The 24,725-nt window shown below is 40.9% G+C and overlaps 1 protein-coding gene across 1 annotated transcript in view; it reads right to left on the bottom strand.

The window, feature by feature from the left end:
• Window positions 1–10,141: 10,141 nt before the first annotated feature.
• Window positions 10,142–24,725, bottom strand: part of LOC112230883 (tetratricopeptide repeat protein 33) — a 54,053-nt gene continuing 39,469 nt past the window's right edge. Inside the window, exons 3-4 of the mRNA XM_024397229.2 lie at window positions 22,214–22,345; window positions 10,142–11,763 (exon numbers count right to left, since the gene is read on the bottom strand). Coding sequence (XP_024252997.1) covers window positions 11,392–11,763; window positions 22,214–22,345 — 504 coding nt within the window. The 3' untranslated portion in view covers window positions 10,142–11,391. The remainder of the gene's footprint in view (window positions 11,764–22,213; window positions 22,346–24,725) is intronic.

Here is a 24,725-nt window from a genome sequence, read left to right as displayed (position 1 = left end):
TTGTGAATCTAGCCAACAAGTCAGATTTTTAAAATGCTTTTCGGCGAAAGCATGAGAAGCTATTATCTGATAGCATGCAACACCCCGAAATACCTGAAGGCGACGTAAACAAAAGAATTAGCGTAGCCGGCGCTACACAAATAGCAGAAATAAAATATAAAACATTCATTACCTTTGACGAGCTTCTTTGTTGGCACTCCACTCGATCTATGAAAACTGTGTGATCCATAAAAAAACACTGTTTGAAAACGCTACGTCATTTTTTTAAATCAAAAAAGTCGACGATAAACTTTCACAAAACACTTCTAAATACTTTTGTAATCCAACTTTAGGTATTAGTAAACGTTAATAATCTATCAAATTGATCACGGGGCGATGTGTATTCAATAGCTCCACGTCTTCAAATCATGTTCGGAAATCTCTCTTCCAAAACTTCCTGTCGGAGACCGGATGGAAAGGGGTCTCTCTCCTTCGTTTGACCAAGAAACAACGTCCAGGCAATTGACAAGACTGGTGACATCGTGTGGAAGCTGTAGGACTTGCAATCTAAGCCCCATTTAATTTGGTCTCCCATAGACAATACATGCAAGTGGCGCATTGATATTTTTTTTTTTTTTTCAGTTTTCAGTGATCAGTTTTTCTTGCGCTTTTCGATGAAACACACGCTCTGTTATAGTCACAGCCGTGATTTAACCAGTTTTAGAAACGTGAGAGTGTTTTCTATCCACACATACTAATCATATGCATATACTATATTCCTGGCATGAGTAGCAGGACGCTGAAATGTTGCACGATTTTTAATAGAATGTTCGAAAAAGTAGGGGGTAGGCTTAACAGGTCAGGATTCCTATTTGACTCAGCCATGCCTCCTTGCCAGTCCAACATTTCCTCATCTCCCACCCCTTCTAAAGCGACTATCCCCAATGGGGACTATCATCGCCAAGCCTGTCTCCAACCTTTTTAACCTGTCTCTTCTTTCTTGGGAGGTTCCCATTGCTTGCAAGGCAGCCACAGTTTGTCCTTTATTTAAAGGGGGTGATCAGCTGATCCTAACTGTTCTAGGCCTATTTCTATTTTGCCCTGTTAATCAAAAGTGTTGGAAAAAAATGTCAATAATCAACTGAATGGGTTTCTTGATGTCTATAGTATTATCTCGGGTATGCAATCTGGTTTCCGCTCAGGTTATGGATGTGTCACTGCAACCTTAAAGGTCCTCAATGATGTCTTTGTCCATTGTCCTTGATTCTAAGCAATATCGTGATGCTATTTTTATTGACTTGACCAAAGCTTTTGATATGGTAGACAGTTCAATTCTTATTGGCCGTCTAAGGACTATTGGTGTCTCTAAGGGGTCTTTGGCCTGGTTTAGTAACTACCTCTCTCAAAGAGTGCAGTGTATAAAGTCAGAAAATCTGCTGTCTCAGCCACTACCTGTCACCAAGGGAGTACCCCAAGGCTCGATCCTAGGTCCAATGCTCTTCTCAATTTACATCAACAACATAGCTTAGGCAGTAGGAAGCACTCTCATCCATTTACATGAAGATGATACAGTCTTATACTCAGGTGGCTCCTCCTCGGATTTTGTGTTAAATGCTCTACAACAAAGCTTTCTTAGTGTCCAACAAGCTTTCTCTACACTTAACCTTGTTCTGAACACCTCCAAAACAAAGGTCATGTGGTTTGGTAAGAAGAATGCCCCTCTTCCCACAGGTGTTATTACTACCTCTGAGGGTTTAGCGCTTGAGGTAGTCACCTCATACAAGTACTTGGGAGTATGGCTAGACGGTGCACTGTCCTTCTCTCAGCACATATCAAAGCTGCAGGCTAAAATTAAAGCTAGACTTGGTTTCCTCTATCGTAATCGTTCCTCTTTCACCCCACATGTCAAACTAACCCTGATTCAGATGAGCATCCTACCCATGCTAGATTACGGAGACAAAATGTATAGATCGGCAGGTAACGGTGCTCTCGAGCGGCTAGATGTTCTTTACCATTCAGCCATCAGATTTGCCACCAATGCTCCTTATAGGACGCATCACTAGACTCTATATTCCTCTGTAAACTGGTCATCTCTGTGTACCTGTCGCAAGACCCACTGGCTGATGCTTATTTATCAAACCCTCTTAGGCCTCACTCCTCCCTATCTGAGATGTCTACTGCAGCCCTCATCCTCTACATACAATACCCGTTCTGCCAGTCACATTATGTTAAAGGTCCCCAAAGCACACACATCCCTGGGTCACTCCTCTTTTCAGTTCACTGCAGCTAGCGACTGGAACGAGCTGCAACAAACACTCAAACTGGACGGTTTTATTTCAATGTCTTCATTCAAAGGCTCAATCATGGACCCTCTTACTGACAGTTTTGGCTGCTTTGTGTGATGTATTGTTGTCTCGAACTTCTTGTCCATTGTGCAGTTGTCTGTGCCCAATAATGTTTGTACCATGTTTTGTGCTGCTACCATGTTGGGTTGCTACCATGTTGTTGTTATGTTGTGTTGCTACCATGCTGTGTTGTCATGTGTTTCTGCCTTGCTATGTTGTTGTCTTAGGTCTCTCTTTATGTAGTGTTGTGTTATCTCTCTTGTTGTGATGTGTGTTTTGTCCTATATTATATTGTATTTAAAAATAAAATAAAAATGTATCCCAGGCCCCCGTCCCTGCAGGAGGCCTTTTGCCTTCTGGTAGGCCGTCATTGAAAATAAGAATTTGTTTCTAACTGACTTGCCTAGTTAAATAAATAAAATAAAAAAGCAATTTGTAAATAGATGCTTTTCCTTGTTCTGCCACCAACTTACCCTCATGCTGCAAAGTTTGTAAACACAGAAAGGGGTCACAGCAAAGCACAATCAACCTGGACCAGCCTTTTAGTGACCACCTGACCTCATGATAACTTTGACTGACATTATTATCAATAGGCAAACATTGCATGAAGCTGTTATGGCCATAAGAAGTAGGGAAACACCCACAGAGCTCGATGAGGAAGGTCATAGGCAGGTCACAGGAAAACATAGCAAAACACATGCAGCCAAACTGAACCAGGCTTTACTATTGACCGAACTACCTGATGAAGGCTTCTGAACAAATAGGTTATTGATCAGGCCAGCCTACTTGATGGCGCTACAACTAAACATCAGTACTGGTTACAGGATTCATCTGATGGAGTGACAGATTATTGAGGGCAGGGGTAATAGATTACAGGAATACATTGATGGAGGTGACAGATCATTGTTCAATATCAATCACATCCTTCCAGAATGTATTTGTTGAGAGGCCTTGAACAGGTAGTCAGTTGTAAAGACTGGTGGTTCAGGTTGGCTGCTTTGATGTTTTATTCGGAAGAAAACGGCTTTGTCCGAGATGTTTTAGAGGCAATTTTGGCTCTACTAAATCAATTCTACTACAGCTCCTTTCTAATGAAAAACATGTAAACATATTACTCTTTGAACAATGTCAGGCTTCTGTACTGTACATCCACGAGTGAGAAATATTTGTAGCCAACCAAGTTTTACTTTATAGACTTACGCTGTGCGAGTGAATACAACAGACACTGTATACACTGTCCAAATCTAGAATATGGCAACAAAAAATAAAGGCCAATTACATTTGCAATGTTACTTGTAATCAATTGATTTATTTTAAATGTACACTTTACAGGTAAGATGGATACATTCTCATTATTTACACAAACAAAGTATTAGTACACAACGTCAGCTGGGTCAGTTACAGAAACATGATAACAATTCACACTAAATAGGCTATGAGCACTGTCATGGTCAAAACAGTTACCTTCCCCACTGTGTGTTCACAGCTCCACCCAATGACAAAACCACAACCAGTAAGAAGAGATATCCTAGATGAGACAACAAACTAGCTGTCGTTTACAGTTTCTTCAACTGACTAGTTTTGGCAACAAATGACCAGAGGATGAGCTCAGTTCTATGAAATGAATGACCGTTACCAACACATTCATGGTCCCCTTTTTCTAGTGAAACGCTCTGTGTCAGAGTGAGTCTTTCAAGCAAAGTGGGCGTACAGCATTTATTGTGTGATGCAGACGTCAGGGTTCTCATACCAGCGGAGCAGAGTAGAGCAATGATGAAGTAAGTTGTCAAGGAAGTAAGTTTGTATTCACACGAGTCGTACCGCCCCCGCCTACTGTCTACCATGTCAATGCAGAGCCATACGAAGCATTTAACGGAGTGTCATTAGGCCTCTGCATGCCTCTGGATGCGCCGCAATTGCGTCACACTCCATACGAAGCCGCCGACCACATTTTCAGATCAAGCATAAATCGGCCTTTACTAATTAAATATATTTCTGCATCCATTACAAGTGACATACAGGTTTCTGTACAGCACTTTGAGATATCAGCTGATGTACGAAGGGCTATATAAATAAATTTGATTTGATTTGATTTTTGACATAGATTACGAAATTGTCTAAATATTATTTCATATGGTTAGGTTCGGAACAAACAGAGTAAAAACTCATGACTAGGAAAAGCTCTAACCAAGTTTAATCACCCCATTGGGTCATACATCTGCAAAGACAATATACAAGTCACACAAGCACATCTTTACACCTCACAACTAGGCGGAGTCACCTCCTTGCATGTCTAAGATAACCAATCCTTCTTTGGCGTTAGGCAGATACACAGTAGGTTCCTCTTACTGGTATTGTCATGGCCCTGCCTCAGTCCAGGACCCTCATGGGCGTGGAAGTGTGTGTGTGTGTGAGAGATAAGACTGTAATCCGAACATGGTCTTCTCTCTTCATCTGTTGACTTAACCTGGAGTTGAGTTCCACAGCCCTCATGGTCCCGGTTCCTCCGCAGCTGGTCTGCCTTTTCAAGAACTGATACTAGACCGTTTCCCTTTACCACCCTCCTTAGCAACATTCATATTCAACACTATATTTGAACAGAATATTACTTTTCTGTACTTCTCTTTTCTCACTGAGTAACTTTCCATATCACTCAGTAACTTTCCACACACCAAGTTACCCTTTACCCTTCCTTGACCCCAGACATATACATGTCTTATAGATGTAAAGTTATCACTAAGTTCTGGTACGGCAACATGAATAAGTACATTTCAAGCCAGAATCCAACAATATGAATTCAATAAATCCAAGGAGGACACATTCATTCTCTCAGAAACCGGGCTCCTCTTTCACTGCCTGTCTGTATTAACAACAATCTGATAGCCCGTTTCAGTCATACAAAACCCTTTTATGAGTGTCCCATGAAAACAATCTTGCTCTTAGAAGATGCCATTCAAATTCAAAATGACTGTTCAAGCTGCTAGGCTTTTCAGCATGGTCAGTCCAGGCTGACGGCACAGAGTTTTCAGCGCCAGCCTGCTGCTGGCATTCCGGACAAAGTTGGATTGTTTTAGCAGCTCACCAATCTCCTACGGAGGCTCACATGACACACAAATCCCAACCTGGAAATATTATTTCTCTGTGGGGTTTGTTTCTCCAAGGGTTTATTTTTTAATAACAGCTCAACTGACACAATTGACTCAAGTGAGGAGTTTTCCAAGGAGATCATTTCCCGGTCATCTGACGAAGACGTTCTGAAACTTCTCATAACGTGAGATATTTAAAAAAAGACCAAGGGGCAGTTTTCCGGATACAGGGTTAGCCTAGTAGTGGACTTAAAAGCAAGCTCAATGGATAATCATCATTCAATCGATTTTTAGTCCAGGATTATGTCTAATCCATCTGGGAAACTGACCCGGAATGTATTTGAGTTAATGGGATGGACAGACATATTCCAAACACAACAGGATGCTCTTTTCAGGAGGATTAACCAACATGAGTGACCGTTGAGCTCTCAAGTGTATAATGAGAAAAAAATGTATTGGGGCTACACTCCAAACCAGTCTTTTAAATGGCATAGGAGTAATAAGAGAGCATTGATATAAACAACAAAGCTTAAACAGGGAACATACATTCAGGTCGAAAATGATTGGCACCGTTTATAAAGATGAGCAAAAAAAAGACTAGAAAATAAATAATACAAATACTGAGCTATATTGTAGACTCAAAACAATTTGTAACGTATTATTTTATACTAAGACAATTGCTCAGTCATTTCCAATACCTCACCTTGCATGGATAACGCAACAAGCGTTTTCCAAAAATGTTTTATAGGATTAGCGAACACATTGGGAGGGATCTAAGATCAATTCCTCCATAGAGAATCTTTCAGAATCTTTTATATCCTTCATCTGCACTTAATCTGCACCCTCAGGTGTTCAATCGGGTTCAAGTCCAGAGACAGATGTCCATTCCAAAATGACGATTTCTTTCACCTGACCATATGTAACAGATGTTAATCGTACTCTCCTTGCGTTGTGTTTGGTTCAAAGAAATCACCGCAGCCAGTGGTCCCAGTTGAACGTTATTTATTATCTGTGATTAAATAGGAAACAGCACGTTAGTTGTGCAGGGCTTAATGATGTTGATGGTAAAATCCCTTGCGTCACATTTTCATACTGGGGGATAAACACAATTCAAAACAAAATATAACGTGTGATTAAAATGGGAAACAGCACGTTAGTTGTGCAAGGCTTAATGATGTTGATGGCTGTCAATGATCAAATCTGTCGCAGAAAACTGTTAGCAGTGAGCTTATGTGAGCATTACATCAGTGCATGCTAGCTAACACACTTATACCAAAGTGCAAGCAATCATATACTAAAGCACATCCCAGAAAGCCCCTCAATCCCTAACAGTTACCATATACCCACACATGAATAAATCAGAAATGTACAGCAAACTTGTACACATTGTAGAATACATTATTCAGAACGTGGCCTACCCCTTGCATCACATTTTCATACTGGGGAGACCTGACGTTCGCGATCTCCCCCTATCTGCAAGCGGGGCCAATAACAACATGCCTCATTGTCATCGGAATTGAACCAACCAATAAGAGTGCTTGAACATTAAATACACATTTCTTTAGAGGCAAGTGGAAACATAACCAACCCTGTTACACATCGCACCTGATCCAATCCAAGTGTCAGTGCCTTTAGCAAACATTTGTTGGATGACATGAAAAATTATCTCCTTGGCCACACAACCCAGTGGTGGGTTTGGCAGACAAAAGAAAGACACCTGTGCAGAACCCAATACTTACTGTAAAATATGGTGGTGGATCTTTCATTGTATGGGGCTATTTTGTTTCCACTGGTCCTGGGGCCCTTGTTAAGGCCAACTGCATCATTAAAGTTACCCAGTACTCGGGGCCTCATTTATACAGGTGCGTTCGCACACACACAAAATATAGACTCTTGTACACCAGTTTTCCTGCAAAGGAATGTATTTATTAATTTTCAACTTGAGGTGATATTTGCGTGGAGACACCGCACACTCTCAGACCATGCGTACGCACAACTTCTAGTTGATCAACTGTATTGGAAGCAAACACTTATTTTGGGGGAAATGGAGGTGTTTGATGCACAGGAATTATAATAAAAGGTATTTGACCTTTACTAGGCCTAAATCATAATCATATTGCAGGACATGTCTCTCCTTTTCTGACAACTGGTTTATTCCCGCTATACAACAAATATTAGGCTACCATTTATCCATTGCTCACCCAACCATACTCGAAAGTAAATAGACTGGTAGCCCATTTAAATTATTTGAAAGTATGGATAGGCTACAGTATTGCTGTGGAATAGGAGTGCAATGTCATAGCCTAGGGATGTGCATCTTTCCCTTTCAAGATGATTCGACTCGAATCTAGATACATGGGCTCTGATACGATACAGGAACGAACCCTTTCAGTTTGAAACGATTCTGTGCGATTTGGTTCGGTGCTATACATTCCATTCTGTTGGAGCTGCATCCCCCCCATGACATAGCCAATGAATATAGTGCACAACATTGGATTTCACCCCAGTCTCATAATCGAATGGTTTAGACCGTTTGGAAGTTGGACTCTGAGTGAGCTTCTCCTCTTCTCCCGCTTCGACCAGACAGTGCGGGTAGCAAAAGTGATTGCTGTCCTCGTTATGAAATTATCAACTTCACCCTGTATATATATATATTTATAAAAATACTATATAGGGGAGAGTGGGGTAAGTTGAGCCACCCTTGTTTCTAGGGAACCATACACACAATGTATAATTTGACCAAATATTTAGGTAGAGATCATCATTTAATGGAGTTTGTGAAGGAAGAAACCACATGAAGTGGTTGGGAACGAAAGATAGATATGGTTTAAAAGGAAGTGTTCATATTTCATTCAGTACAGAGTAAGTTGTGCCAAGAGACCACTTTTTTGGACAAGCTATGTCTTCAAAACTAACATTTACCGGAATTCTGATTATTTCCAGGGATACACAACATCCTGGAATATATGTAGATATCTTTGTTAGAAATAATACCATATTTCTCTTGACGGAGTGATGCTGAATGTAAAAATCCCACTTTCCCTACTGATTGTTTCAAGCAAAACTATCAAAACTATTGCTGATGGTGAACCTGAACAATCGAAATCAAATCTAAAGTAAGACCCGATCAGCAAGTACAGTGCCTTCAGAAAGTGTTCATACCCCTTGACTTATTTTATTGTTACAGCCTGAATTCAAAATGGATTACAGTTTTTATTTACCCATCTACACACAATACCTCATAATGACAAAGTGAACGTGTTTTCAGACATTTTTGCAAATGTATTGAAAACTAAATACAGAAACAGCTAATTAACATAAGTATTCACACCCCTTTGCTATGCCACTCCAAACTGAGCTCAGGTACATCCAATCTCCTTTGATCATTCTTGAGTTGTCACCTGTGGCCAATTGTTTGGACATGATTTAGAAAGAAACACACCTGTCTATATAAGGTCACACAGTTGACAGTGAATGTCAGAGCAGAAACTATACCATGAATCTGTAGATCTCAGAGAATTGTGATGAGGCATGTTTCTTGGGAAGGGACAATAAAATAATAAAATAAAACCATTTCTAGAGTGTTGAAAGTGTCAAAGGGCACAGTGGCCTCCATCATTGGGAAAAATTTGGAACTACCCAGACTCCCTAGAGCTGGCTGTCGAACCAAACTGAGCAACCGGGCAAGAAGGACCTTGGTCAGGGAGGTGACCAAGAACCCAAACATCACTCTGACAGAACAACTGAGTTCTTTGGCTGAGATGGGAGAACCTGCCAGAAGGACAAGTCTCTACAGCACTTCACCAATCTGGACTTTATGGGCGAGTGGCCAGACAGAAGCCATTCCTGAGAAAAAGGCACATGACAGCACGCTTGGAGTTTGTTTAAAGGCAAGTGAAAGACTTAAAATATTCTGTGGTCTGATGAGACCAAAATGTTACTCTTTGGCCTGAATGCAAAAGCGCTACATCTGGCAAAAACCAGGTACAGCTCATCAACAGTCTAACACCATCCCTACCGTGAAGAATGGTGGTGGCAGCATCATGCTATGGGGATGCTTTTCAGCAGCAGGGACTGGGAGACTTAGGATAGATGGACAATGAATGGAGCCAAATACAGGCAAATCCTTGATGAGAACCATCTTCAAACGACCTTAGACTGGGGGTGAAGATTTATGTCCAAACAGGACAATGACCCCAACAATGCAGCCAAAGCAAAGCTGGATGGGCTTCAGAACAAGAATGTGAAAGTCCTCGAGTAGCCCAGCCAAAGCCCAGACTTGAATCACATTGAAAATCCATGGAAAGACTTGAAGATTGCTCTCCATCACTGCTCCCCAGCTTAATCAACAGATATTAAGAAAATCTGCAAGGAAGATTGGGAGAAAATCCCTAAATCCAGATGTGCAAAGCTGATACAGACATACCCAGGACGACTCAAAGCTGTAATCGCCGACAAAGGTGTTTCTACAAAGTATTGACCTAGGGGTGTGAATGCTTATGTAAATTAGATGTCTAAAAACATGTTTTCACTTTGTCATTATCGAGTGTTGTGTGCAGATGAGGGTGAAAAAAAATATTGCATCCATTTTTTAATTCAGGCAGGAAACAAAAGGTGGAATAACTCAAGGGGTATGAATACTTTCTGAAGGCACTCTACATATTGCAGCTTTAACTATAACATAGTCCTAATCAAAATAGGTTGTAAAGAAATTATGTACAGCCAGAGGAGTTGTTTCCAGCAGTAGCTTAGGCTACTTTTATTTAGGTAAAAAACAATTTCAACAGCGCATTTCATAGAAAAAAACAAAGCCTAATATTGCACAAACCATTTTACAAACAGTCGAATGTTGAAGGTGACGCACAGATGTTCCAGATCAGGAAAAGACGCTACCTAGCGCAGTTTGACTAGGCTATTGATATTGCCCGAGGTTGTTCCGCATGCACAATTACTTGTAGATCAATGACTGTCGACACAATTACATGCTTAGTTCGACACCGAAGAAGAGCAGCAGTTGCCACAAAATATGAGATTTGGGGTTCCCCAGACAGATGCACTTATATCTTAAACATTTCAACCGGGAACTGATGCCTAAAAATCGGTGAATCGTTACATTCCTACTATTTATTCTCAGAGCCTATACCAAGGCTGGAGACAATCACGTATTGATAAAACAAAATATTCAACAACAATGTGTCCTTTGCCTGTCGGGTGTAGCATTTACTTTAAATTGTTCGAAAGGACAATTCATCTTACAGAATGCGCAGCGAGTGTTTGGCACTCGCTACAGGCGGCATGCGTTTTTTTGGGGGTCTGAAAAAGTCACTGCAAAAGATTAAAACATTCTTCCCGCACCTCTTAGGAAATGTGATCACATTTCCCATTGCACTTTCTTTTAGAAACTAACATGGCCCAGTTCCAACATCTCCAAATCGCAGAGCAAATGTGTTTGTTTTTGTTACAATAAAAGGTGAATGGAGGGCGTTTTACAGGCGGGGTTGTAAACGCTTGCTCACAAGCACACAAATATTGCATCGCTCTGATTCATCAATGAAAACATGTGCATATGTTCCAGGGACAGATTGATAAATACCACTAATTTGATGTGCATGCAAATTCTAGCATCTCCACATACGCCAGAATTTTGTGAGAAATTTACACATGGTTGATAAATGAGGCCCCAAGACATTTTAGACAAAAACCCGGTTGCTTCTGCCAGGGCAGTCTTTAAAAAAAAAAATATCCAGTGTATTTTGCTAATCTTTATCAAGGGTGCCAATCATTTTGGACCTGACTGTATACATAATACACAAAAACAAGCATAATTGACTTGATTAAATCTACTGCCATCACCCACAGTCTCTTGTATACTACAACAAAACATAATAACGACATGCATAAGACTAAAGATGGAAAACTCAAAAACAAAAATACCCATTTCACGAGACACATTTCAGCGCTTTTAAGTTCTTAGAAACATCTCATAGCCCTCGTGCTTTGACCAACTGATACTGTGATGAGGGTGTGTCCCCTGACCCCTCCTCCTCCGCGGTTACCTCCCTTGCGTTCCCCTCAGCGTCTACCACCACCGCCGTCCTCTTCAGATCCTCATAGCGTCGCTGTCTCTCGGCCATGGTAGCGCAGGCCGCCACCACCTCATCGGACTCAAAGTCATAGTCCTGTTGGAGCTCTGGAGCGCTCAGGACCTCCCGCTGGGCCGCCTCCTCCCGCTGGGTCCGGTCCCGTGCCGCCAGTCTTTGCTGCTGCAGCCTCCGTGCCCACGCCAGGTCCTCCAACCAGAGGGGGCGCTCTGACGGACACAGGTGGAGCCCCACCTGGAAAGACCTCACCGCCTGTGGATAGGACGAAGACTTGTGGTATTTTCCTTTCTGTAAACATACTTTTATTGACTTAAAATGAACACAACACAAACGACTGGTAATGAAAGAAACATTTCATGGGGAAGATGAATAGCTTTGAAAGCAAAGGTTTCAACTAGGGTTGGGCGATGCCAACCTTTGTCTTATTGTGATTATGTACCCATAAAACATCATGATATACGATGCTATCAACCTTATTGGCCACCCTCCAAAATAAGTAATACAAAATTGCTAAAACGACAATTGGGCTATAGCGCGGATGAATCATGACGAAAGATGTTGTTGAAAGCCTGGGCTGAGGCTAAGTGCAGGCAACAGCAAATATTTTCGAATATTCCTTTCTGGTGGAGGAGCAGAACAGTTTTTTTGTGTGCCTGTGTCGGTCTGTGTGGTGCGCACATGATGGAGCAGTGACTGTCTAATGAGGAACGCTCTGTCTTCGTGAGCCAGGATATGGGCCTACTTCATGGGTTGGATAAAAGCAGCCTACCGTCTTCAGCACTGAATAATAAATGCTTAATTTGCCTCAAAATAATAGAAAAATAAATATTGCTTGTTCTCGCTCTCAAAGTGATTGAGAAAAACCTATGCCTAAACTTAGACTATAGACCCCCATTCTTGCTATTTTTGAAAGCCACAACGACAACACCTTCGTAGGTTAGAATATTTGAGAAAAAAGCTACTGTTACTAACTTTAACTTGTCTTAAAGCTTTTATGATTGGCCTAGCGGAGGATAGGTAATTGGCCATTTGGTTTTCAACCTCGCATAGAGGGATTTTCTCAACCCACATGGATCATGTCTTTCTTAATAAGCTTAATCTTGTCGTGCGATTTTTCTATAGGCCTACACTCTTGATAGGCCAAATGTTTGTTCTCTCCCATTATGGAGAGAGAAGGGAATATAGGCCGCGTTTTTTAAAAAACAGCTAGACAAGATAGTGTCCGTTAATTATTATTATTTTTTAAATAAAAATAAAATATTATAAAAAATTATAGGGGCGGCAGGGTAGCCTAGTGGTTAGAGCGTTGGACTAGTAACCGGAAGTTCAAACCCCCGAGCTGACAAGGTACAAATCTGTCGTTCTGCCCCTAAACAGGCAGTTAACCCACTGTTCCTAGGCCGTCATTGCAAATAAGAATGTGTTCTTAACTGACTTGCCTAGTTAAATAAAAGGTAAAAAATAAATAGGCCATGTTTTTAATTTTTAAATTTAACAACAAAAAACACTTGTGTCCCTGCGAGACGTCGCAAGACATGACTGTTGAATTAAGCTAAACCACCGTCTGTCACATTACGACGTCGTCACAGTCGACAATGGCTGTCTAGCATCGCCGATAGACGATCGTAATATCGGTAAACTCTAGTGTCAAGCATTGCCGTAATAATTGAATAATCTTAATGAGTAAAAAAAACTGCTTTGGTTGTCACTAGGGGTCCTGTTTCTATGTACATTGCTAGCGAATGGCCATCTGTCCCTTTCACTGGGAATGGGGTGCAGGTGTCTTGAAATAGGAATCAAGGAGATTTTGTTAAGGGAAGGTCTCTAACAAACTTTTTAAAATATAAAAAAGGTATGTATTTTTTATACTACTGGCAGGGAAAGATTCAGGGCTATGCTTTGAAATCGAATACCTATTTATTCAACTGTTAGAGCAGACCTAAATCAACTGATTTAAGAGTTAAAGGAGTATTGGGTGTTGTTGATCACAATGCCTGCTGAGAGGCAGCTCCACTACTATAGGGAACGACATACATTGCTGGTTCATATTGCAATCAAAGATCACTCTACCAGACGGTGTACAGTAAATAACCGTTGCACCACATCCTGTCAAAAATGGTGCACAACTAAAAGTCAAAGGAATCACATGATTTATGAAGACGGAACTGTTAGTGGTTTAATATCTACGTTCCGTAATAGATGCGTTCAAAAGGATCCGTATGCAAGTCTGACGTACAAGTATATGCATAATCATTTCCTCTAATTTGATGATGCGACGAAGCATGAGTATGTCAACAATGTAGCTGTCGTCTATCAGCATGTCAGCTACGTCAAGAACAAAACTTTTCCCAGTCACATTAGTTTCAGTATAGAGATTTACTGCGACATTATTCCAGTCTCCATCATTCATCTGGCCAGGCAGAAGTACATCGATTTACACATTATTATCTAACAGAGGAGAAGAAATCCTACTTCGCACAGTAATGGGGTTAATAAGTCAAACAATCTACCACTAAGTGATATCTATGAGTTTGAAAATTACAGCTGACCGTGAATTAAATGAGTTGAATGGCCTACCATTAGAAATGCATTGCAGGGGCCTCCCGGGTGGTGCAGTGGTCTAAGGCGCCACCTGGGAGGCCCCTGCAATGCATTTCTAATGGTAGGCTATTCAACTAATTTCATTCACAATCAGCTGTAATTTTCAAACTCATAGATATCATCACTTAGTGGTAGATTGACTTTTAGCTGTGCCCCCAGAGACTCTGGGTTCGAGCCCAGGCTCTGTCGCAGCCGGCCACGACCGGGAGGTCCATGGGGCGACGCACAATTGGCCTAGCGTCGTCCGGGTTAGAGAGGGTTTGGCCGGTAGGAATATCCTTGTCTCATCTCGTACTAGTGACTCCTGTGGCGGACCGGGCAGTGCACGCTAACCAGGTTGCCAGGTGCACGGTGTTTCCTCCTACACATTGGTGTGGCTGGCTTCCGGTTTGGATGCGCTCTAACTTCTTATGGCTGCAGGAGCAGTAGCTTGGATGAAAGGTGCCCAGAGTAAACGGCCTGCTCCTCATTCCCAGTTGCTAATATATGCATATTATTATTAGTATTGGATAGAACACTCTGGAGTTTCTAAAACTGTTTGAATGATGTCTGTGAGTATAACAGAACTCATATGGCAGGCAAAAACCTGAGAAGAAATCCAAACAGGAAGTGTTTACAATCTGAGGTTGCTCCTCTACACAAAGGAATTCTCCAGTTGGGACTTTATTGAAGATTTATGATAAAAACATCCTGAAGATTTATTCTATACTTAGTCTTGAAATACAGGACTTGAAATGTTTCTAAGACCTGTAATATAACTTTTTAAAAGTTTTTGTCCAAAGTTATGCGGGACCTGCATGAGCGTTTGGATTTGTATACCTAAGCCCTAACAAAAGTAGCTACTTGGACATAAATAATGGACATTATCGAACAAATCAAGCATTCATTGTGGAACTGCGATTCCTGGGAGTGCATTCTGATGAAGATCATCAAAGGTAAGGGAATATTTATAATATATTTTCTGATTTCTGTTGACTCCAAACATGGCGGAAAATTGGATTTGTTTTCTGAGGGCCGTCTCAGATTATTGCATGGTTTGCTTTTTCCGTAAAGTTTTTGAGAAATCTGACACAGCGATTGCATTAAGGAGAGGTATATCTATATTTCCATGTCTAACACTTGAATTTTCATCGACATTTATAATGAGTATTTTTGTAATGATGTGGCTCTCTGCAATATCACCGGAGGTTTTTGGAACTAGTGAACGTAACGCGCCAATGTAAACTCCGATTTTTAAAATATAAATATGAACTTTATCAAACAAAAACATGCATGTATTTTGTAACAAAGTCCTATGAGTGTCATCAGATGCAGATCAAAGGTTAGTGATTAATTTTCTCTCTGTTTGTGCTTTTTGTGACTACTCTCTTTGGCTGGAAAAAGTTTTTATTTGGCTTGGTGGTGACCTAACATAATCGTTTGTGGTGCTTTCGCTGTAAAGCCTAATTGAAAATCGGACACTGTGGTGGGATTAACAACAAGATTACCTTTAAAACACGTTTGAGGAATTTTAATTATGAGATCTCTGTTGTTTTGAATTTGGTGCCCTGCACTTTCACTGGCTGTTGTGAAAATTCTTAAGAAGCAGTGCGGCTTGGTTAGGTTGTGTTTCGGAGGACGCATGGCTTTCGACCTTCGTCTCTCCCGAGCCCGTACGGGAGTTATAGCGATGAGACAATTGGATACCACGAAAAAGGGTAGTAAAATAAAAAAATTAAAAACAAGCATTGCTGAATCCCTTCTAGCTATCTCCGACCAAACTCATTAACAACAAACTTTTTGTTATGGTGATGAGTTCCAAGATGGGGCTGGCCACCGCCTAAAAGCTTTTCACAGCAGTAGATTAATGAGACAAGATATATACACAACTTTATTTAATTTGATCATTAGGTAACTGTCCCATGGGTATTTCCACTAGGGAAAACTCTAGGCACTAGTTATAGATTCCTGTTCCCATATGTTGTGAAGCCACTCGCTCATGCACTCTCCCTTTCGCTTCTGCTCTCTCCTACTCTCTCTCTCTGGCTGTCTCACTCTCCTGCTCCCTTTCTCGCTACTGCTTCAGAGCAGAGAAGAAAGCTAAGCACTTCCCCAGTACCTGTCCTGGGCTCCATGATGAAGGCAGCATGCTACTCACACTGAGCCCCAGGATCACGTTCCATCCATGGGAAAGAAGACCTTTGCCAGTGCCTGGCCAACATAGACTCAGGCCCCAGGCCAAGGATGTGTCACGCGTCAAACAGGGAAGCATTTAATGAAAAGTAAAAAGGGTTAAAAAAAAAGTTTAAAAAAAGAGCAGAGATAATTTTCCCTCATATTCCTGAGGGTCCAAACAAGACCACGACGTGATTCAAAGTGGTGAAGTGATTTTACAAGCCACTTATTACAGGGCTCCACAACCACACCCTGACTTTTATGATCTGTATCTGTGTGTTAAATGGATGGGACTTGCAACTTTCTGCCACTCTCTAATAAAGGAAACCTCAGCTCTTTTTAGGCCAACATTCCTAAAAGAGACTGGTTTGGTTTCCCCAACTGGCACAGGTATGCAAACAAAAATACCATAAAGGCTAAGTCAAGTGAAACTGCCAAGAAGAACCAGAGTTTTGACAAATTAACTCAGGCAAGTCAAGACTCATGATAAATGGTTTGTAGTCGCACAACTCTTTCAAAAGCATAGTTTCGTCAAGGGTGGAATTAGGTTCCCTGTTCTCCTTAGTTTATTACAACAATAATTCCCCAACCAAATGGCAAAACCGTGCTATGGGTTCTAAAGGCCTGTTTTTGTTATAACCTCCATCTAAAAATTGGATGATTTATTATTATAGCACTATAATAGCATTATTAGAGTTAGGGGTGCAACAGTAGATGTGTTCATACTGAACCGTGGGGGTGGGGGTGGAGGGTGGGGGATCTAGGTTCGGTCTGCTCTGTGAACCCGAATGAATACATAAAATAACAATTTAAAAAACTAGGCTATGCCTACGCTGTATTGTATGACTTGAGTAAATCTGAGCTGAAATAAATAATTGCCACATTTCAAACATGTTCTTGTTGAGGCGCAGCCAGGAACATGTTCTGTACGATGGTGAGTGGTGGGGTCGATAAACCAAGAGGATTCTCCATCATTGTTTAAATCTTCAGTTTGGGAATATGTTGGTTTCCCAGCAGATTAGAGAGAGTATGTCGCCACTGCTGGTTTAGTGAACCGTTAGACACCTAATTATAGCACACATGCCATTAAGAGTGAATTCCGGGCACTAGGTAAAGAGAGAGAAATAGAGAAAAGGAAAGATAAATGCCAGAAAAAAACAGCGGGAAACAGACTAAGCGAAAACTATAAGGTAGATCGAAAAGAGAGAGAGAAAAGCAAACATGAAAAAACAAACAGGAGACTTGAATATGTGATGCCGGAGATCACTGCGCCAGTCCATGTGCAAACATCGCACTACTCAAACATGTCGATGCACACAATGTCCTGAAACTCGACTGAACAAGCCCCTCTTAAAATAGACAGGCACTTTCTCCTCTCCTCCTAATACCTATCCATTATATGTATTGGAAGTGTGTATATATTTGGCGAGCTTCAGCTCAGGCAATTTTCAACACTTCCCATTGTTGTTTTGGGAACACTTCTGACAGTTCTGTTGCCCTGGGACATTAGAGATGGAGAAATGTACACAGGGCCATTAGCCATAGGGTTTCTTGAGTTCAGCGAGGTGTTGTTTTTCTCTCCTCTCTAAACAGCAGAGGAGTAGTCTAACTGTGATCCAGCCAGTTTTCATACAGATAGTGGCAATTTTAGCATGTACATCTTGATGGGGCAAACAAAACAACATTTTTCTTTTAAAGATGCATTCCAGAAAAGCCACTACACAACACTAAACTATAGATTAATTACACTATAAATGGTGACAAATGGTGCCCACAAACTGTTAGGGCCTACATAAAGCTGTACCAACAGCAGAGTCACAACAGCAGTACCAACACCTTACCACTGCTACACCTGGCTATCAGCGGAGCTTTGTCTGGCAGCAAAATGGTTCATTCAGCCTAATGTTTTTCCTTTTACAAACACATAGCTGATATGGCTGACTTGCTTAAAACAAATGTTTCTACTGACAATTGAGATGTACAAACTACGGCATAAGGGTACGACGAGCGGATAAGAGGCAATCCGTAATTCCGATTGAGACATTAATGAGCAAGGTAGGACAGATGTAGTCAATATAACTATTTGTTCAGCACTTTTGAAATGTACAGCGACAGAATTTAGAAAATGGGCCGTTCTTACAGTATTCTCCCTGTACACCAAGTTAGAACCGAGTGATAAATACAGGGGGCATATAAGCAGACAATGAAAGCATTTACAATATTCTATGATTACATTTCTCTAAAACAGGCTATAAGCTACATGTGCACCACCAAGTCAGAACAGTAGGTGAAATTAATAGGGGAAAGGGACCACATTATTTGGGTGAGGCACATGGGATACAAACAGCTTACTACACAACATACACTTAGTATAACTTTCTTAGCTATAGTGTACATATCTCCCAGGCATCTTACATCATTTATGCAGCAGCATACAATACACCTCACCTTGTGGTGCTGTGCTCACTTGAACAGGAAGGTGGCACGGCGGTACTTCATGGGCAAATTTTGTCATCAAACTTTGTCAAAGTCTGGTATTCTCTGGATTTATGGTGCTTTCAAGAAAACTGGGAAATCAGAAAAGTCGAATCATGATGACGTCAGTGATCTTCAAGTCAGAACTCTAGAAAGAGGCCAGAGTTCCCGACTTACAATTCAGAGTTGGATGACCGTTCAAAACGTATTTTCCCAGACAGAGGTTTTTTCTCTCTCGAGTTCCCAGTTGTCTTGAAGTCAGATTTCCCAGTTCCGAGTTTACAGTTGTTTTGAGCGCAGCAGAAGTTATGCTTGATTGACAGATTGGCCAATGTTTAATGTTCATCCTTTTAAGCTTGGAAAAGAGACCCTTAAACCCAGACTTCGGACCACAACTCAATTGTCAGTAGAAACTACATTTGTCAGCAACATCAATGTCAAAAACATTTTTTTTAAAGGCAGGTAAGGAAGACCCAGAGTTACGACTGCTGCAGAGGATAAGTTTGCGAGATTTACCAGCTTCAGAAATAGCTGCCCAAATAAATGCTTCAGAGTTCAAGTAACAGACACATCTCAAAATCAACTGTTCATAGGTGACTGCGTGAATCAGGCCTTCATGGTCGAATTGATGCAAAGAAACCCCAACGAAAGGACACCAATAATAAGAAGAGACTTGCTTAGTCCAAGAAACACAAGCAATGGACATTAGACTGGTGGAAATCTGTCCTTTGGTCTGATGAGTCTAAATATGAGATTTATGGTTTCAACTGCCATGTCTTTGTGAGACACGTGTTGTTCCCACCGTGAAGCATGGAGGAAGGTGTGTGATGTTGTGGGTGCTTTGCCGGTGACACTGTCAGTGATATATTTAGAATTCAAGGCACACTTAACCAGCATGGCTACCACAGAATTTTGCAGCGACATGCCATCCCATCTGGTTTACGCTTAGTGGGACTATCATTTGTTTTTCAACAGGACAATGACCCCATACACCTCCAGACTGTGTAAGGGCTATTTGACCAAGAAGGAGAGCGATGCCGTGCTGCATCAGATGACCTGGCCTCTACAATCACCCAACCTCAACCCAATTGAGATGGTTTTGGATGAGTTGGACCACAGAGAAGGAAAAGCAGCCAACAACTGCTTAAAGACTGTTGGAAAAGCATTCCATGTGAAGTTGGTTGTGAGAATGCCAAGAGTGTACGAAGCTGTCATCAAGGCAAAGGGTGGCTACATTGAAGAATCTCAAATATAAAATATATTTGAATTGTTTAACACTTTTTTGGTTACTACATGATTCCATGTGTGTTATTTCATAGTTTTGATGTCTTCACAATTATTCTAATGTAGAAAATAGTACAAAGAAAAGTAAAACCCTTGAATAAGTAGGGTTGTCCAAACTTTATATTTGTTTAAGCTAAAAAGGTGCCCCACCTGACCTGAATGACGGGTCGCCACTGAGTGGAAATCATTCACACCCTTTAGATTTAGTTCACATTTTGTTGTGTTACAAAGTGGGATTAAAAAATATTTAGTTGTGTTTTTTTTTTATTGCATGACACAAGTCATTTTTCCAACAATTGTTTACAGACAGACTATTTCGCTTATAATTCAGTGGGTCAGAAGTGTACATACAATAAGTTGACTGCCTTTAAACAGCTTGAAATTTCTACACAAAACTCTCCATAATGTCAAATTAAAAAGAAAATTCAATATCCTCTTTGCATTAGTATTCACTTCCTTTTTTTTAGGAAAGCTTCTTAATTCTAGAGTCAAATTTGGTTTAACAAATTACACAATAAATTATAATAGGGATTGAGATGATTTTTGAATGACTAACTACCCCTTTCTCTGGCCCCCATACACACATCATCAGTCAAGTACTGAATTCCAAGCACATATTCAACTATAAAGAAGAGGTAGCTTGTTGAAAGCCTCAAAGAAGGGCAATGATTGGTAGATGGGTAACAATAACAAAATCAGACATTTAATCTCTTTAAGCATGGTCAAGTTAATAATTATGCTGGGGATGATGTATTAAACCAACTAGACACATCAAAGATACAGTCGTCCTTCTAAAATGAGCTGCAAGATAGAAAGGAAACTGCTTAGGGATGTCACCACGAGGCCATTGGTGATTTTAAAACAGCTACAGAATTCAATGGCTGTGATGGGAGAAAACGGAGGCTGGATCAACAACATTGTAGTGACTCCACAATTGACAGAGTGAAAATAAAAATACACTGAATAAAAAAATATTCCACTAAAGTAATACTGCAAAAGGAACAAACCGTTTGGCCTAAATGCAAAGCCTTATATTTGGGGGAAATCCAACAACACATCACTGAGTAACTGCCTACTTATTTTCAAGCATGGTGGTGGTTGCTTCATGGTATGGTTATGCTTGACATTAGCAAAGACTCTGGAGTTATTCAGGATACAAATAAATGGTCTGGAACTAAGCACATGCAAAATCCTACAGGAAAACCTACTTCAGTCTGCTTTACACCAGACACTGGGAGACAAATGTACCTTTCAGCAGGACAATAACCTACAACACAAGGCCAAATCAACATTGGAATTGATTACCAAGACAGTTAATGTTCCTGAGTGGCCAAGTTACAGTTCTGACTTAAATCTGCATGGCAAGACTTGAAAATTGCTGTCTTACCATTATCGCCAACACCTTGACAGAGCTTGAATCATTTTGAAAAGAACAAAACTGGCAAATATTGCATAATCCAGGTGTGCAAGGCTCTTAGAGACTTACCCATGAAGACTTGAAAGCTGTAATCACTGCCAAAGGTGATTCTAACATGTATTAACTCAGGGGTGTGAATACTTTCATTTTTCATGAATCTTTAAAAAAAAATGTTAGAACTGTTCTTCTATTTTGACAAAAAAAACAACAATTAAATCCATTTCAATCCCATTTTGTAACGATAACATGTGAAGAAATCCAAGGGGGTGAATACGTATGATACCCACTGTACAGAGAGGTTCAGGTGAGCACTGTTGGGCACTTTAAGTAATCTTCCATGCCCCGGGCACTTGGATGTGCTTTTAAAGAAGAGCCACTTTATTACACAGAGAACAGTTATAAATAGGAGCTCAGGGTAATGACTGGCACATTAGTGTATGTGGGGATGACAGACAAGCTAGGGCCACTTCTCTGCAGACTCACCTCCCTACAGTGGACTGAAACCTAACATGAGATGCATTACAGTTGTTCACTTAAACCTTGCATTGATGTCAAAGGGAGAAGTGCATTATGCACTAATATCTTGGTTTTTATGCACCTGGATCTCAAGTTAGGCTACCTAGTTGTGCATAAAACACAACTTGAATGCTTGTCACACTACAGCGCAAAACCTACCCGGGCCAACCAAGCTGGCCTGGTTACACATCCTCCATAGTTGCTCAAAAGGACCAGGCTGGCACAATGGTATGACAAATGTACGGTAATACTGACCAGGTCCACCTCTCCCAGACTAAGCTGGGCACGGCCCAGTGTCTGCCAGCCCTCCCACCACAGGGGGCGGAGCTTCACAGCCATCTCTGCTGCCTGCACCGCCGGGAACACCTCTTGCAGGACGGTCAGCACCTGCAAGTCAAGGTTCAGAATGCAATGGTCAAACAATATGCTGCACCAATATGAAAATAAAATAGTGTGTGTATGTGTGTTGTCTTGGGGTTGTGGGATTAAAAAAAAGAAATCATATTTAAGAGTCATATGTTCCCTGTTCAATAATGCACCATTCTATACATTTTTTTATAAAATTGTAATAACTACCATGACATGACATGATTGATCAGGGAACACTGAAAAGTTATAAACAAGAGCTCAGAGTAATAGCTCAGTCAGGATTGTGAAGATGGATCGTTTTCTTTTTAGAAAAATAAAATGCATTTTCAGACAGTGAGACGCACACCTCCAATATCAGTGACAGAGATATCTGAGGCCTGTTGGTCAGTTCAGCAGAGTCAGCAGGAAATGAGATCACAGCACTCGGCACCAAAGGATTGATCGCTATGCGTGCCTGGCCTGCGTATGTACATCCTTCTGCGTGTGTGACAGAGGAGCCAGTCCTAGTGATGTGCCTGTGGGTGATTCCTCACAAAACCAGAACAAAAAAAGACCATAATTTGGGGGATTTTCACAAAATTAAATTTTGAGGAAGGATTGTTGACATATATTTTACATTTGTATCTAAAAGCATAATTGAGAATTAATTAATTGAAGTTGGAATATTGTTGACATTTTGGCCTTAGCCAGGCCTCCTTTCATCTGTAAGTGGTACAAAAGCAAGAATCGGTGTCATATGAAGCTTTGTTCTGTAATATGAATAGTACTTTAATTTCAACAAAAAATGACATGAATTAATAAATATTGAAAACTATATACATTAATGTTGAAAATCTACCATTTTTGATTAGCCAAATCTTTTATAATATTGAGCATAATATACTCCACGGGCTTTTCAAAGTTTGAGAGTAGGATCTCTGCTAATTTTAAAGTTATGGCCCAGTTTATACAGATTGACATAGTAGGCAATGTAGTCTCGCATAGCCATACCTCCATGTTGTTGTCACGCCTCCTTTGGAAGTCTCGAGTATTTTGAATTAGTAGAAACGGCTCGTTTGGTCTGCTGACTTCCAGCGGCAAATTGAATTCTGTTACATTTTAACAACCCTCCCCCATATGGCCGTAGAAGGGGTAATGCATGTTGTTTGTCACTGGGTAGGACACAACCTGCAGAGTTTTTGCTTATGTTAGTTTGCAACATTACAGAAAACCTGGAGGAAAAACTGAATTCTGTTTTGCCAGAAGTGTGCTCTATACACAAAATCTAGTCGAAGGCGTTACAACACCTCTGCATGAACACTCGACAAAAAAAAAGAAAAAAAGCTGTTATGGCGTGTCTACCTACAGCAGAGATCATCAACTAGATTCAGCCGCAGGCTGATATTTTCTTGAGCTGATGGTCAGCGAGCCGGGAACATAATTACAAATAGCCACAAGAAGCCCAAACATATATAATATTTGACAAAAACAATAATTTCAAACCTTGCTTACATCTGTATACGAACACATACACTGAGTTGCCAGTTTATCAGGTACATCACCCTGTTAACGAAAATGGTTCTCTCCAACAGACAGTGAGTCAAAGGGCCGTGGCTTGCTATATAAAGCAGGCAGACAGGCATCGAGGCATTCAGTTACTGTTCGATTGAATGTTAGAATGGGCAAAATGAGTGACCTAAGAGACTTTGAGCATGGTATGATCGTTGCTGCCCGGCACGCAGGTTCCAGTATCTCAGAAATGGCCAGCTTCATGGGCTTTCCGTGCACAACAGTGTCTAGGGTTTTAGCGAGAATGGTGCGACAAAAGTACAACCTCCAGTCAGCGACAGTCCTGTGGGCGAGAACAGCTTGTTGATGAGAAGCCGAAAGATAAATGGCAAGAATCGTGCAAACTAACAGACAAATAACGGTGCAGTATAACAGTGGTATGCAGAACGGAACAACTCATCAGTCCTTGTCACGGATGGGCTATTGCAGCAGACGACAACATCTGGTTCCACTCCTATCAGCTAAAAACAAGTGGCGGCTTCAGTGGGCACATGATCACCCAGCCTGATCTCAGAATTTCATATTATTCTTTCCAGGACACTCTATTTAGTATATGTTACTTTTTGTATGGTATGCATTAATTTGTGGATGTCCATCATCCATTTTGCATGACAAATTATGAACTACAATTCGTATCATATGTTACGAATTTGCTAAAAATGTACAATATGTTGCAAATTTGCAAAACGTACAATATTGCCCATTCTTTGTACTTCCGGCGCCGACAGAGATGGCCGCCTCGCTCGCGTTCCTAGGAAACTATGCAGTTTTTTGTTTTTTTACGTGTTATTTCTTACACTAGTACCCCAGGTCATCTTAGGTTTCTTTACATACAGCCGAGAAGAACTAC

The sequence above is a fragment of the Oncorhynchus tshawytscha genome, linkage group LG33 (genome assembly GCF_018296145.1).
Source record: "Oncorhynchus tshawytscha isolate Ot180627B linkage group LG33, Otsh_v2.0, whole genome shotgun sequence".
Lineage (NCBI taxonomy): Eukaryota > Metazoa > Chordata > Actinopteri > Salmoniformes > Salmonidae > Oncorhynchus > Oncorhynchus tshawytscha.
The sequence above is the reverse complement of the archived record's forward strand: the minus strand, read 5'-3'. Positions and strand labels throughout refer to the sequence as shown.